The sequence below is a fragment of the Paroedura picta genome, chromosome 7, assembly GCF_049243985.1.
Source record: "Paroedura picta isolate Pp20150507F chromosome 7, Ppicta_v3.0, whole genome shotgun sequence".
In the NCBI taxonomy this organism is placed as follows: domain Eukaryota; kingdom Metazoa; phylum Chordata; class Lepidosauria; order Squamata; family Gekkonidae; genus Paroedura; species Paroedura picta.
The window spans coordinates 3,292,829-3,305,469 of record NC_135375.1 but is presented as its reverse complement, the minus strand read 5'-3'; the positions used below and the strand labels follow the sequence as shown (position 1 = coordinate 3,305,469).

Sequence of the window (12,641 nt, the reverse complement as noted above, 5' to 3'; positions counted from 1 at the left end):
AAATTGGGGTTTTTATGGGGTTAATTGGGGTTTTTATGGGGATTTTATTGTGTTTTAATATTTATGTTGTAAACCGCCCTGAGACCTATTTGGAGAAGGGCGGTCTAAAAATTAAATAATAATAATAATAATAATAAATATTTAGAGAAAATCTAGCAGCTGTTTCCAGGTCTGACCTGAAACTTTTCTCCAGGGCGGTTTCCTTGGACTGTGTCTGGCCAGTGGGGGGGGGGGGGCGAGGGAGGGGCAGGGCGATGGGAGATGTCTTGGGGGCTCGGCCACGGAAGCCCCGCCTCTCTCGGAACACAACCCCCATCGCCGTGACGTCCGCACTGGTCCCGCCTTGCCTGCTTCCTGACTCTCTCTCTCTCTCGCCTGCTCCTTTTCTGTCTCCCCGCCAGGTGACATACCGAAATTTGGCCGCGGGGACTCTGCCTCGCCCGTCCCTGCCACCACGCTGGCCCCCGCACAACAGAACCAGACGCAGGGTCACCACACGGCCCAGCAGCCCTTCCTCAACCCCACGCTGCCCCCCGGGTACAGCTACACGGGGCTGCCCTATTATGCCGGCGTGCCGGGCGTCCCCAGCGCATTCCAGTATGGACCCACCATGTTTGTAAGTCACGGGATCCCCGCGGCCACGCCCGGCCTCCCCTGGGATTCCTCCACAGTCCTTCCAGTTCGTGGGGGTTGGTTCTTAGAGTGGAGAGGAGCTTCCAGCGGAGGGCTCTGGAAGGCTTCTAGCCGGGCGATGGAGAGGGAGCCCCACGGGGTGGGGGCAGCTGCGTTCCAGAGCGTCTTGAGGTGCCTGGCATCTGCTCAGGATTAATGACCTGTGTTTGGGGTCTGGGAGGATTCCCTCCAGCCCCGCTGCTGGGTCAGAGGTGTCCTCTTTTTGTTCCCCTGGCGGGAGCGTCTCTGGAGGCTGCGGAAGGGGCTTGCTTGCCGGGTCTTCACTCCCCCGCCGTGCCCCCTCCTTCCGTCCCACCTCAAGAGGAACTTGCCTTTTTCATTATTGTTGAGAATCGGAAGAAACTGCAGCCCCGAATCTGATTTCATAAGCGAGGCCAGTCTAGCATTGCCACAGCTGGCAAAAGAGGGCATTCCACTCAAATCTTAAACCAGGCCTTTTAGAGAGCAAAAAAGGACGGTCTCTGGAGGCTGCGGGAGGAGCCTGCTTTTCGGGCCTTCCGTCTCCTGCCTTCCCGCTGCCCCCAGTCCTGCTGTAGTTATTGGAGGGAGGTCGGGGGGGGGGCATCTTGCAAGAGGTTGGGCTGGCCGTTGTTTCTGCAGCTGCAGGTGTGGGACCACGAGGGCGTGCAACCCCGACTGCTCTCTGCTCTTGAGCTCCCCTCCCACCCCTGCCTCAACCCCAAAATACCGTATATACTCGAATAAAAGCTGAGTTTTATACTCGAGTATATACAGTAAAACAAACCCTTCCTTCCTTCTCATTCTTTTTTACGCAACTTCAGCAGCACAACAGGAAACTGTTTTGGGGCCACCAATATTTAGGCTGGAGAGGGGGAGGAGGGGCAGTTGTAGGTCTGCTTGGAAAGGTAGTGGTGAAAAGCACCAGGCTCTCATCAGCATGGCCCTGGGAAGGTTTCCCTCGTGGGTGGGAGTTCATTAATTTTAATATATTTTTTGGAATTTGTTCAACTTTTATTGGGTGAGATGAGCTTATATGGTCGTGTCAACCCATCTGCCACCTCCCAAAACAGCCAGTGATGGACCCAGAGGAGGTGGGAAGGGGAGGGGCCCCACGTGGGCGCATACACAGCGCATACACAGCCAGGGTTCCCAACTATATTCTGCACGATCGCACCCCTTCTGGGGTTTCCCGGAACCTGAAGAGAGTTTTGGGGGTTTCTCAGCAGTGAAAATGTTGGAAAAGCGCAGACAGAGCGAAGTGTAGGTTTCCAGCGGGCTCTGGAAGTAAAGTGGGTAGATAGGCACCTGTGGCAGAAGCTGTGCTCATGCAGAATGGGTCGTCCACCACCTTCCAGTCCGTTTCAGCGATTCCGCCGCAAGCAGATGGACCGGTTCCCCACAGTACAGTCTGGTCTCTCCCAAGGTGTTAGCAGGAATATTCAGAGGGATCGCCATGTTGTACTTGCTGCCGGAGGATGTAGTGATGGCCACAGGAATGAACCACTGCACAGGGGGGCGAGAGGGAATTCTTGGAGTTGGCTCAGCTCCAGGTCCCTGGGCCTTGACCCTCAGCACTCCCCGAAGCGCCAGGAAACCGTTGCATGACGGGCAGGGAGGCTGCTCTCCTCACTCCTCCAGGAGTCAGCCAGGTCGACAGCACTAATGAATCACGCCTGGGAAAATATCCCATAAAGGGGCCGGGAGGGTTAAGGGCCCCTGTTCCTCCAGGGTTTTGACAGGCCGAAACACACCACAGTGTGAGGCTGGGAGGTCAAATCATGTAAGAGTTTTTGTGTCAGGCTGGACAGGGGGTCCTGTGCAATTCCTTGGGAGATACTTTGTGCTTTCCTTGTCAGGCATTTAGAGACCAGCAAGGTAAGGGGTGGAGAAGCTCTGGGGAGTGGGAACTCCCTTCCTCGGTCGCTGTTTGACCATGTGAGACTTGGGTCTCAAAAGCTTCCTCCCCGAAGATCTTGTTGGTCTCTCCGGTGCCGCCAGATCTTGCTTTTCTACCACTGGCCAGCGTGACTCCCTCGGAAAGGCTTTTTCAACGCCGGGGTTCCAAGGATTCCCTTTCGGAGCTCGTGTTTGGGCAACTTTCCCCCAACTCCTGGGGGTTCAGTTCGGCCTGTGTTTTAAAAATGGATCCCTTTTGCTGTGGAGCTGAAGGGTCTCCCCCCAAGTACTTCCATGCAGGTTCTGCAGGATGGGTCTGAGCGAAGGCGATGCTTTTTCAAGGGTCTCTTGTGTGTTGTGAGAAGCGAATTCCTCCCCCAGCACAGAAGGTCTTAAGCTTTCTGCTTCCTAGAATGGAGAAGGGTGTGTTGGGGCATTCCGGTGGTTTGGCTCCTTGGATCTGTGTCCTCCTGGAGGCAGAAAAGGGCCTCCCTTCTTGGTGGCCTTAGAAGCTTCCCGTCACAACGACGGCCCTGACAGGACCTTCTCCTCTTCTTCTCTTTTCGCCAGGTCCCTCCTGCATCGGCCAAGCAACACAGTGTCAGCCTGAACGCGGCCTCCACGCCCTTCCAGCAGGCGAGCGGCTATGGTCAGCACGGCTATGGGGCAGGTAACAGCGCTGTGGGGGCAGACTGGCGCTCAAGGCAGGGGAGTGCATGTGCTTGCGCCGTGTACCAAGAGGCAGCCGGGAGGTGGCAGGTCCGACTCCTCTCCAGGAAGTTCCGCCTTCTGGAAGCTGGGCTGGCAAGCGGGGCTTTCTTGGTGTTTGCCCCAGGCCTGTGGCATTAGCTGAGCCCCCACTGCTCTCGGGATGGCTGGAGCTCGAGGGTGCTTCCTCTCCCACTCAGAATAAGTGGTGTCAGGCAGGGGAGAGGAGAGTTTCTAGGAAGGGGCCCTTTCTGTGCAAGACAGGAAGAAAGGAGGATGCTTGGAGGCCTGTCTCTTGCGGCTGCCCACACTGTGAGTCCTCTCTGTCACTGAAGACCCCAGAAAGGACCCCCTCCCACCCCCAATCCACCCCCCTCCCACCCCCAGGTGCCCTCCAGACTCCTGTCTGCACCAGGGGGAGCTTTCTAGTGGGGTTGGAGCCCCTCCCCAGATGTCCTGGCCCATTGCCAGGTGTCTGAAAGAAGCAGCCCGGGTGTTCTGCCCACTTGGCAGGAGTTTTTGGCATTTGGCTCTTGGGTCTGCTGAGTCCAGTTCTGCAGACTTCAGGGATCAGCTCCCCCGGAGAAAGTGGCTGCTTAGTTGGGTGGCCTCGAAGGCATCATACCCCGTTGAGGTCCTTCCAACCCTTGCTCTTCCCAGGCTCCACCCCCAAAGCCACCAGGAATTTCCCAACCTGGAGTTGGCACCCCTAGGTGTTACCCACCAGGACCCCACCCGACCCCTCTGCAAAAGTCAAGCAGACTTCCATGCTGCCTCTTCTGTCTTCCTCCCCTAACAGTGCTTGGTGGGGAATATTTAATGATACTGCACTGAAGACGGGAGCTGAAGCCCAAGCTGTTCAACACTTGCTGAGCTTCCAAATCTCCTCTGGAATCTCCTTTGTTTGCTGTAGTTAGATTTGAATAGCACCTTTGAGACCAACAAGAGTTTCAGAGCTTTCGAGACTCCCTTCATCAGATCAGAAGAATAGATGTGGTGATCGGGGTAGTTTTCTATGAGTTGACCCCCTTGTCCAAATACTTCGATTGGATAGATCAGAGGCAATGACTCAGATCTCTGCTTCTGTTGTTCTGGGTCTGACAAAGAGATATTTACCTCTCAGAAGCCGTCACCCTGAAATTGAGGTGCTACCGGACTCAGATCTAACTGTTCTATACCCTCCTGGACTGAATCAAGACGTAGGTTTCCTGTCTCTTTACCAAAGCAGATTTCTCCATACCTACTGCATGTCACACCTAATTCAATCACGCCTGCATCTGAAACCACCCCACTCTCCAGGGCAGATGGACTCACTTTCTTGCCACATCTGAAGAAGTGAGCAGTGACTTGTGAAAGCCAACCATAAATTTTTTAGCCTTTAATGCAGGGGTAGTCAACCTCTGATCCTCCAGATGTCCAAGGACTACAATCCCCATGAGCCCCTGCCAGCGTTCGCTGGCAGGGGCTCATGGGGATTGTAGTCCATGGACATCTGGAGGACCACAGGTTGACTCCCCCTGCTTTAAGGTGCAGGTGGACTCTTGCTCTTTTCTGCAGTTCTGCTGTAGACTAGCTTCTCTCTCCTCTGAAACATTTGTTATTGATTTATTGTTTATCCTGTGGCGTGTCTGGAGTATAGCCGGGAGATGCCATGCTGTCCTGGCAGCCAGGCAAGGGACATGCGGAGGTGTGCAGAAGACAAGAGTACGGCTCTGTGGGCAACCCAACTGCTCTTTCTCCTCCTAGGCTACGATGACCTGTCGCAGGGGACAGCCGCCGGGGACTACAGCAAAGGAGGCTACGCTGGGTCATCGCAAGCACAAGGCAAATCCTCTGGCAGCGGACCCGGGAAAGGTAACTGTCCGTGCACGATGCAGCTGCTCTGTCCCACCAGGGCCGAAGGGTCCTCAGGGCCGCATCTCCAGGCTGCCCCAGGTGGGGGGTAGGAACACCAGGGGAGCCGCGCTGGATCTGGCCAGCGTTCTCCCAGCTGCTGGCTCCAGTTCACCTTAAATACAGGGCAGAGTGTTTTGAGAAAGGGGCTTCTTCCCCAAGCAGGGCTTCCGATCGGCCATTGGATATCTGATTGGCGATGCAGATGACCATGATGCTGTTTCAGTGGCAGTCATGCTAAGGCGAGGGTTTATTTTCTCCCACTCCATTACCTGAAGGAATGTTAAAAATGGCTCCTTGGGCTTCCTGCCGCAGTAACCTTCTTGTGGCTGCCCCCAGCACCCTGCGTCAGAATCCCAAAGGTCCCTGCAAGCTTAGAAAGATGGGGGCCCTCTGTTTGGGGGCGTTTGCCCCACAGGCTCTCTGCACTCTGGTAAACAAGGGCCCAGTTTTCACGTGGGGCAGCCTGTGCACAGTAAGTCCCCAATTTTGTGCATTATAAAAACCACATCTAGGCACGGGAAGGCCATTGTTTGCACTGCAAGAGGAACTTCATGCAGCTGAGCAAGGAAGCAACAAGGTGTGTTGCTAAGCAAGGGGCCAAAGGAGACACACCAGGCCATAGGACCCTGGATCTAAAAACAGAGAGGGAGTCCAGGGACACTTTTTAAAAGACCAACAGAGTTTAATTCTGGATCTAAACTTTCACGCGCATCCATCTGAAGAATGTGCAAGCGCATGAGTTTCCAGAATTGTACTTGGTTGGTCTTTAAGGTGCCCTGGACTCACTCTTTGTTTCCTGGCTCCCAACCAACAAGGCTCCCCCCTGATGCAGTCTCCAAATGGGATTCCTAATCTGGGGAAATGGGGAGAGGCTAAATGTCAGCTTCTGTGGGCCTGACGAGGAGGCTGTTCCCTTCCGCAAGGCCTGCTGTTTTCTGCCCTCATGCCCGGCTGGCGGGAGAGAACGATCCCCCTCAGTCTCAGGCTGGCTTGACCTCCCACAATGCAGCTCTTTCCTCAGACCTCCCCCCCCCCCCCCGGTACGTGTGTCTCTGCTATCTGCTAATGAAAGATATCCTGTCTCTGTCCATGGGGGCTCCATTTGGCTCTCCTCATGAGTGCCCAGAGAGACCACTTGGGTGCCGTTTCTTTCAAGGGGCTCCCCTGGTCTTGGCCAGGGGGGGAACTAGCGGAGAGGTTTATTTGCTTTCTTCAGACCTCCCCACGGGGGACCCAGAATAGCTCCCATTCTCCTCCTCTCCCTTTATTCTCACAACAACCCTGAGAAATGAAGCTTGAGTCCAGGGGCACTAGCCCAGCCAGCTTTTATTCAAGGCCTACGCTTTTGTGCACACACACGGGTGTCCTCCTTCAGACACAGGCCGTGCACATGAAAACTTATACCCGGGACAAACTTTCCTTAGTCTTAAAGGTGCCCCTGGGCTGGTTCTCCTGCTTTAGACCAACATGGATGCACACGCAAAACAACCCTGCGAGGCAGGTGAGGCAGAGAGTGTGCAGCTTGCCTAAGGTGTAACTTGCTTAACAAGCTTCCAAGGCCCAAGTGAGGATTCGAACCTGGGTCTACCCTTTAACCATTGTTGATTTGGGGGTCTCCTGAATCTTTTCCCGTCTCACCTTTCCCCAGGTGTTTCTGTGACCTCAAGCAACACAGGTGTGCCTGATATCAGCGGCTCTGTCTATAACAAGGCTCAGGTAAGGACTCTTCTTGCCCCCGCCTCCCCCCCCCAGTGCTCAGAGCCTTGGCTTTCTTCACTGCACATCGGGGCTCCCCAAGCCCTTTGCTGATCAGCCGCCACCCACAGAGTCATGGAGACCTCTGGCTCTTGCCCCCTTGTCCGAACGGCACCCGGGTTGCCGTGGCCCAGGTGTTCTGGGGGATCCTCATCCGGGAGCTTGTTCCCCTGGCTCCCGAACAAAATTCAGGTGATGTGAGGTCTGATCCGAACTGTGCCCACCCCGTTCACCCCAAGCTCTCATTTCCAGCTGCGGCGCGTTTTGGAGCACTGGCAGGTGAGGGCCACGTGCCCATTTCTCTGTGTGAAGTGTTTGTGCTTTCCCTCCCTCCGGCCAGGCGTTCGACAAGCAGGGATTCCACACCGGCACTCCGCCTCCCTTCAGCCTGCCCTCGGCCCTGGGCTCCACGGGGCCCCTGAACCCCGGCCCCGCCACCGGCTACGCCCCGGCCCCCTTCCTCCACATCCTGCCTGCCCACCAGCAGCCGCCATCCCAGCTGCTGCACCACCACCTTCAGCAGGACGGGCAGGTGAGTGCTCGAGAGGGGAGAGGGAGAGCCACAGGCGTCCTCCGCAAGCCCCCTCCCCCCTTCAGGAGCAGGTGGCAAAAAACGCCGGGCTTTGAACTCTGCACCCCAAACTGGCTGACAGTGTGCCAAGCCTCCCCATCAGTCTGCCAAGGCCCGTGTCGTATACTCCGACCGGCAGGGGGTCCCCAGGGCCTTTTGCACCCCCTGCTGCACAAGAACATCAGAGGAGCCCTGTTGGGTCAGGCCAGTGGCCCATCCGGACCAACACTCTGGGCCACACAAGGGCGAAAACCCAGGGGCCATCAGGAGGTCCCCCAGCTTATCAGGAGAAAGGAACCAGAGTCCAGGCAAACAAAATTTGTGGCAGGGTGTGAGCTCTTGTGGGTCACTGCTCACTTTTCCAGAGAGCTCGAACGCCAGTCTGTGTCCACCCTCCAGGATTTAAGGGCGGATGGACTCCCCTGCCACAAATTGCGCAAATCTTCAAGGTGCTCCTGGACTCTGTCTCTTTTCTGCACCTCCTGATAAACGGAGACACCCAGTGAGGAAATATCAAGGCAGAGGCATGCTGTGACATATGCTTATCAGCCTCTTGCCTGCTGTGCTGACAGGGTGAGAGAGGCTCTGTTAACAGTGAGGCTTTTAGGGCCAGGCACCTCCCCCCGCACCCACCCACCCACCCACCCACATACACCCCTGTTTGGAAAACCACCATCTGTTCAGAGCCATGGGCCCCAAAGCCCAGATTGGCGGGAGAAGAAACCCCCACACAGTGTGCCTGTCGCTGGGATAGACAATGATGAAATGCGGAGTCAGGCAGAGCTCCGACAGCTCCACTGCCCCATGTGTGCAGGCAGGCCTCTTCCACTAGACCAGGCTAACTGGGGTCGCCAGCCTTCAGGTGGAGCCTGGAGCTGTCCTGGAATTATAATTCGTCCCCAGACCGCTGAGGTCAATTTTCTCTGCAGAAAACAGCAACTTTGAAGGCAGACGATAGAATTCCATGGATTCCAAGTGAAATATTTTCCCCAGCCCTCCCCTCTGTGGGCTTTCCCCCCAAATCTCAACCAAGTTCCTAAGCTGGAGTTGGTAACCCTTGTGCAACCCCCCTCCCCCCCTCCCACTGTTCCCAAAGTCCTGTTGCTTTGAAAAACTAAACCATTTAAAGGGCTTGAAAGAAGAAGTTGTTGCTGCTTCCATCTCCCTGGGGTTTGGGAATTCAGCCCACTAGCACCTACTGTCCCCTGGGACAGCCTGTTGTTTTGGGACAAGCAGAATTCATTCTATGGGGAGCCTTGGGGAGGAGGAAACGGCTCTGACTCCTGAAAGCTTTTCCTGCACGAAACGTGGGAGAGGCCCCTGGACTCGTGGCCTGAGCATCATCAGGTAGCCCAGGGAGTCCCGGGCCTTTCTTCATTCATGAATTTTGATTCCAGCACAAGGAAATGGATCCTCAGTCCCAAGGCTGTGATAGTCCCAAAACAGGGGGAGACGCGTCCCGCTTCCTTAGCTGGGGAAAAGCTGCATTTGAGACCTAGTGGGGTTCTGCAGCCAAAACTGCGGGACCACCCCTCCCACCAGACAGTAACTGATGCGCATCTTCGTGGCCTCTGTGCAGCCCCACAGGGGATCTGCCATGGCAGGCCTGCTACATCAGGCCTGCTACATCAGAGTGCTTCCCTTTTGTCTTGGGGGACGTGTGTTGCCTTCTTCAGATTCGTCTGAAGCGACAGAGCAAAGTTTGAGTCCAGGGACACCTTTGAGACCAGCAGGCCAAAAGATTTCATGCTGTATCTGCAGAAGCTACAGAGTTTCATGTTGTATCTGACGAAGTGGGCATGCACACGGAAGCTTATGCCTTGAAGAGAACTTTGTTGGTCTTGAAGGGGCTGCTGGACTTGAACTTTTGGGTGTCCCATGACTGCGCCCGGGTTGGGGCAGCTGCCTGTCACCTGGGCCTGCTTGCAGCCTGGTTCTCAGAGTGGTAGCTTCCGTGCTGTGCCCCAAGAAACGTTGGAGGCCCTTCGAGGGCAGGCGTGGTGTCCAGATTTCTTTGGAAGGCACCTGGCCTGCTGTTGTGCACCTCCTCCTCCTGAGGAGCATTTACTGAGGGCTGCAGGAGCTCTCTGTCTCCTGCAAGGAGCCCTTCTGCCACCCATTCTCTCACAAAGCCACAATTTCCCTTCATGCCAGAGATTATGCAGGTTTGCCCCATGGAGATTCTCTGGGGTGTGTCTCAGAATGTGCTGGGGGGGGGTTGGAATAGAGCCCCCCAGAGCCGGCAGCGGCGTGCACGGGGTGTCTTCTGTGTTGTGAGCGATGCTTGGGCCAGTTGCGACCTGCTTTGGACCAAGGCTGTTTTCTCTTCCCAGGGCGGATCTGGCCAGCGGGGTCAGCCGAGTGCCCTGCAGCAGAAGCCTCAGGCCTCCAAAACAGCCTACGGTGCTTCCCCCTACTGGACAAACTAACCCTGCAAGGGAAGAGGAGAGAGAGTAGCAGCCGACACCCATCTCCATGGGCTCCCCACCGTGCCAGAAGATGCCCTGCAAAGAGGGTGGGTGGGTGGGTGGGGGTCCTGGGAGCCCAGGCGGAGGGAGGGGGAACAGCAGCCACCCCTCCTGGTTTGCGCAAGACAAGACTCCTTGCCTGCTTGCTCTATGATTTGCTGTTGTATGTAATATATTTAATGTATGTATTTGTAAATGTAATAGAGCCAGATGGTGGTTTCTGCAGTTGTTGGAAGCCTGCTTATTTTTGTTCTGGGGGAAGTCCCCCTCTCACATTCCCTGTGGTCATGCAGACAGCTGGGAGACCTTGGGCTGGACACAGTCCTGATAGTGCTGTTCTGACCGAGCAGGAATATCAGGGCTCTCTCAGCCTCACCCACCTCAAAGGGTGTCTGTTTTGGGGAGAGGAAAGGGAAGGCGATTAGAAACTGCTTTGAGACTCCCTTTGGGTAGAGAAAAGCGGCATATAAGAACCAACTTCTTCTTCTTCAGTAATATCAGAGCTCTCTCAGCCTCACCTTCCTCACAGGGTATCTGTTGTGGGGAGAGGAAACGGAAGGCGACTGTAAGCTGCTTTGAGACTCCTTCAGGCAGAGAAGACCAGCATAGCCAAAGGACCATTTGGAGGGTGATGCTTTGTGTGGTGGGGTGGCCAAGAGCAGTGGACTATATTCTGGGGAGAAACTTGGTCCAGAACATGCTTAGCCCTCCGCTGACCTCACAGGGTGCTTGTTGCAGGGAGAGGAAGGGAAGGCATCAGTCGACTGGTCTGAGACTCCTTGGGGTGGAGAAAAGCAGGGGATGAAAATCTACTGGTGGTCTCAGGGGGTAGGCTCACCAGAATAACTGTGGTGGGGGTCTCCTCTGAATTTTATACGTCGCTTTGTTTAAAACAAACCTATCCAGCCCCTTTTTCCAGGCACGGCCTTGTTGCGAAGAGCACCAGGAACCTTAAAAAGAAACCTTGCAAATTCACCTGGTTTATTGCTTCTCCTTCAGCCGTTCTGCATAACCTACAAGACATTTACAAGACATGCTGCTGCTGCTGCTGCCGCTGAAGGTTCCCTCTTGTCACTCCCCTCCCCAGCTTGGGATCCCCAACTCTGAGCCAGAACTCTGAGCAGATTCCACCGCTCCCCCCCCCTTCTGCGGTTGCTGCCTTCCTCCTGGCAGGGGGTGGGGAGGGTCTGAAGGTGGCAAGGGAGGGGAGCGGCCACCCATGCGCCCCGTCCTCCATCATCACCAGGAATATTTCAGAGGCCTCTTTCCAGTGCAGACTTCACCAGACACAACCCTGAGCCTATCAAAAGCGTTATGCAGCCCTGAGCATTAAAAAACAACCAACCAACCAACTGGGATACTCACAAGAGGTGAGCACTTGCTGTCGGGCTTGAAGGTCCTCTACGAACAGACTGTCCTGCAATCCTGTGTCAGGTGGCTTGGATGTGTGGGGCACCCCCGTGCAGGTTCTGGCTCTTTCTGCAGGGTGGCCTTCTGGCTAATGCCTCACGCTCCCATTCAGGGTTGGGGTTTTGAGCATTGTCCTCCTCCGGATGGGAATTGGGGGCCGGATGGGAATTGGGTGGGGAAGCTGAATGGAGGCTCCTCACTCTTTGACTCTTTCGCCTGCACCAGCACCCGAATTCCTAGACCTCGCGGGACTCTCCTCTATCAGCACGGCTCCACAAAGGGAGCACCTGAAGCTGACTTAAATGAAGCCAGATCCTTGGCTTGTCCAGGCTGGCGTCGGGCACCCAGATTGGCAGCGGCTTTCCGAGGTCTCATTTTAGCTGGAGGTGCCCAGAATTGAACTTGGGACTCTGCATGCCATGGAGAGGAATATCTGGTATTTATAGCCGACTTTTCACTCCCTGAAGGCGACCCAAAGTGGCTTATGCTCTCCTTCCTTTCCCCGCAACCGTGTGAGGAAGGTGGGCCTGAGAGAGCTCTGAGAGAGACTGTTCTGGGAGACCAGCTTCTAACAGGACTGTGAGTAACCCAAGATCACCCAGCTAGATGCATGTGGAGGATGGTGGGGAATCAAACCCGGCTCTCCAGACTAGAAGCCGCTGCTCCTGACCCCTACACTGAGCTGGCTGTCAGGAGCTGACCGACCATTGAGCTGCTGCCTTATGGGTCCTTGCAACCTTCCTGACCCCCTCCCTGCGAAGGAGCCATCCTCAGAGGTGCTTTGAAAGGCCCGGAGGAACCCGGAGAGGCGGGCTGGGTGTGAACGGTCCTTCTTAAACTGTGGCGTGATTGCGGACTTACAGTGACTCAACGGAGTTCTCGAGGAAAGAACCTTTCAGAGGTGGCTTGGTGTTTCCTGCCTCTTCTGCGCAGTGAACCTTGGCTTCCTTCACAGTTCCCCATCCAAATACTAGCCAGGGCCGGCCCTGTTGGGACTGGGCTCTTCTGTGCTCGCCTGGGGCTGTCCGGGACAGGTCAGTGGAAGGCCGAGCCTGCCATCTTCCAGGATTATGTTTGGCCATGAGTAGGCCAACGTGCAAGAATTATGGTCCTGTTTATGCAGCTGGTTCTGCTTCCCACAATCTAGAGCAGGGTTTCCCAGCCACAGCACCATGAAGGCCCCTCAGGGGTACCCTGGCGTGGGAGGGAGGGGGGGGTCAGAATGGCAGCTGGGGAGAAGCCCTCCCACCCTGTGCCTGCCATTCCCAGCTTCAAGCAAAGAG

The 12,641-nt window shown here is 55.7% G+C and overlaps 1 protein-coding gene across 10 annotated transcripts in view; it reads left to right on the top strand.

Moving 5' to 3' along the window:
- Nucleotides 1-9,996, top strand: part of UBAP2 (ubiquitin associated protein 2) — a 98,991-nt gene extending 88,995 nt beyond the window's left edge. For all 10 annotated transcript variants that reach the window (XM_077346548.1, XM_077346550.1, XM_077346549.1 and 7 more), the window contains 6 exons: nt 402-616; nt 3,121-3,220; nt 5,005-5,112; nt 6,803-6,870; nt 7,250-7,441; nt 9,814-9,996. In XM_077346548.1, coding sequence (XP_077202663.1) covers nt 402-616; nt 3,121-3,220; nt 5,005-5,112; nt 6,803-6,870; nt 7,250-7,441; nt 9,814-9,909 — 779 coding nt within the window. In that variant the 3' untranslated portion in view covers nt 9,910-9,996. The remainder of the gene's footprint in view (nt 1-401; nt 617-3,120; nt 3,221-5,004; nt 5,113-6,802; nt 6,871-7,249; nt 7,442-9,813) is intronic.
- Nucleotides 9,997-12,641: the final 2,645 nt, after the last annotated feature.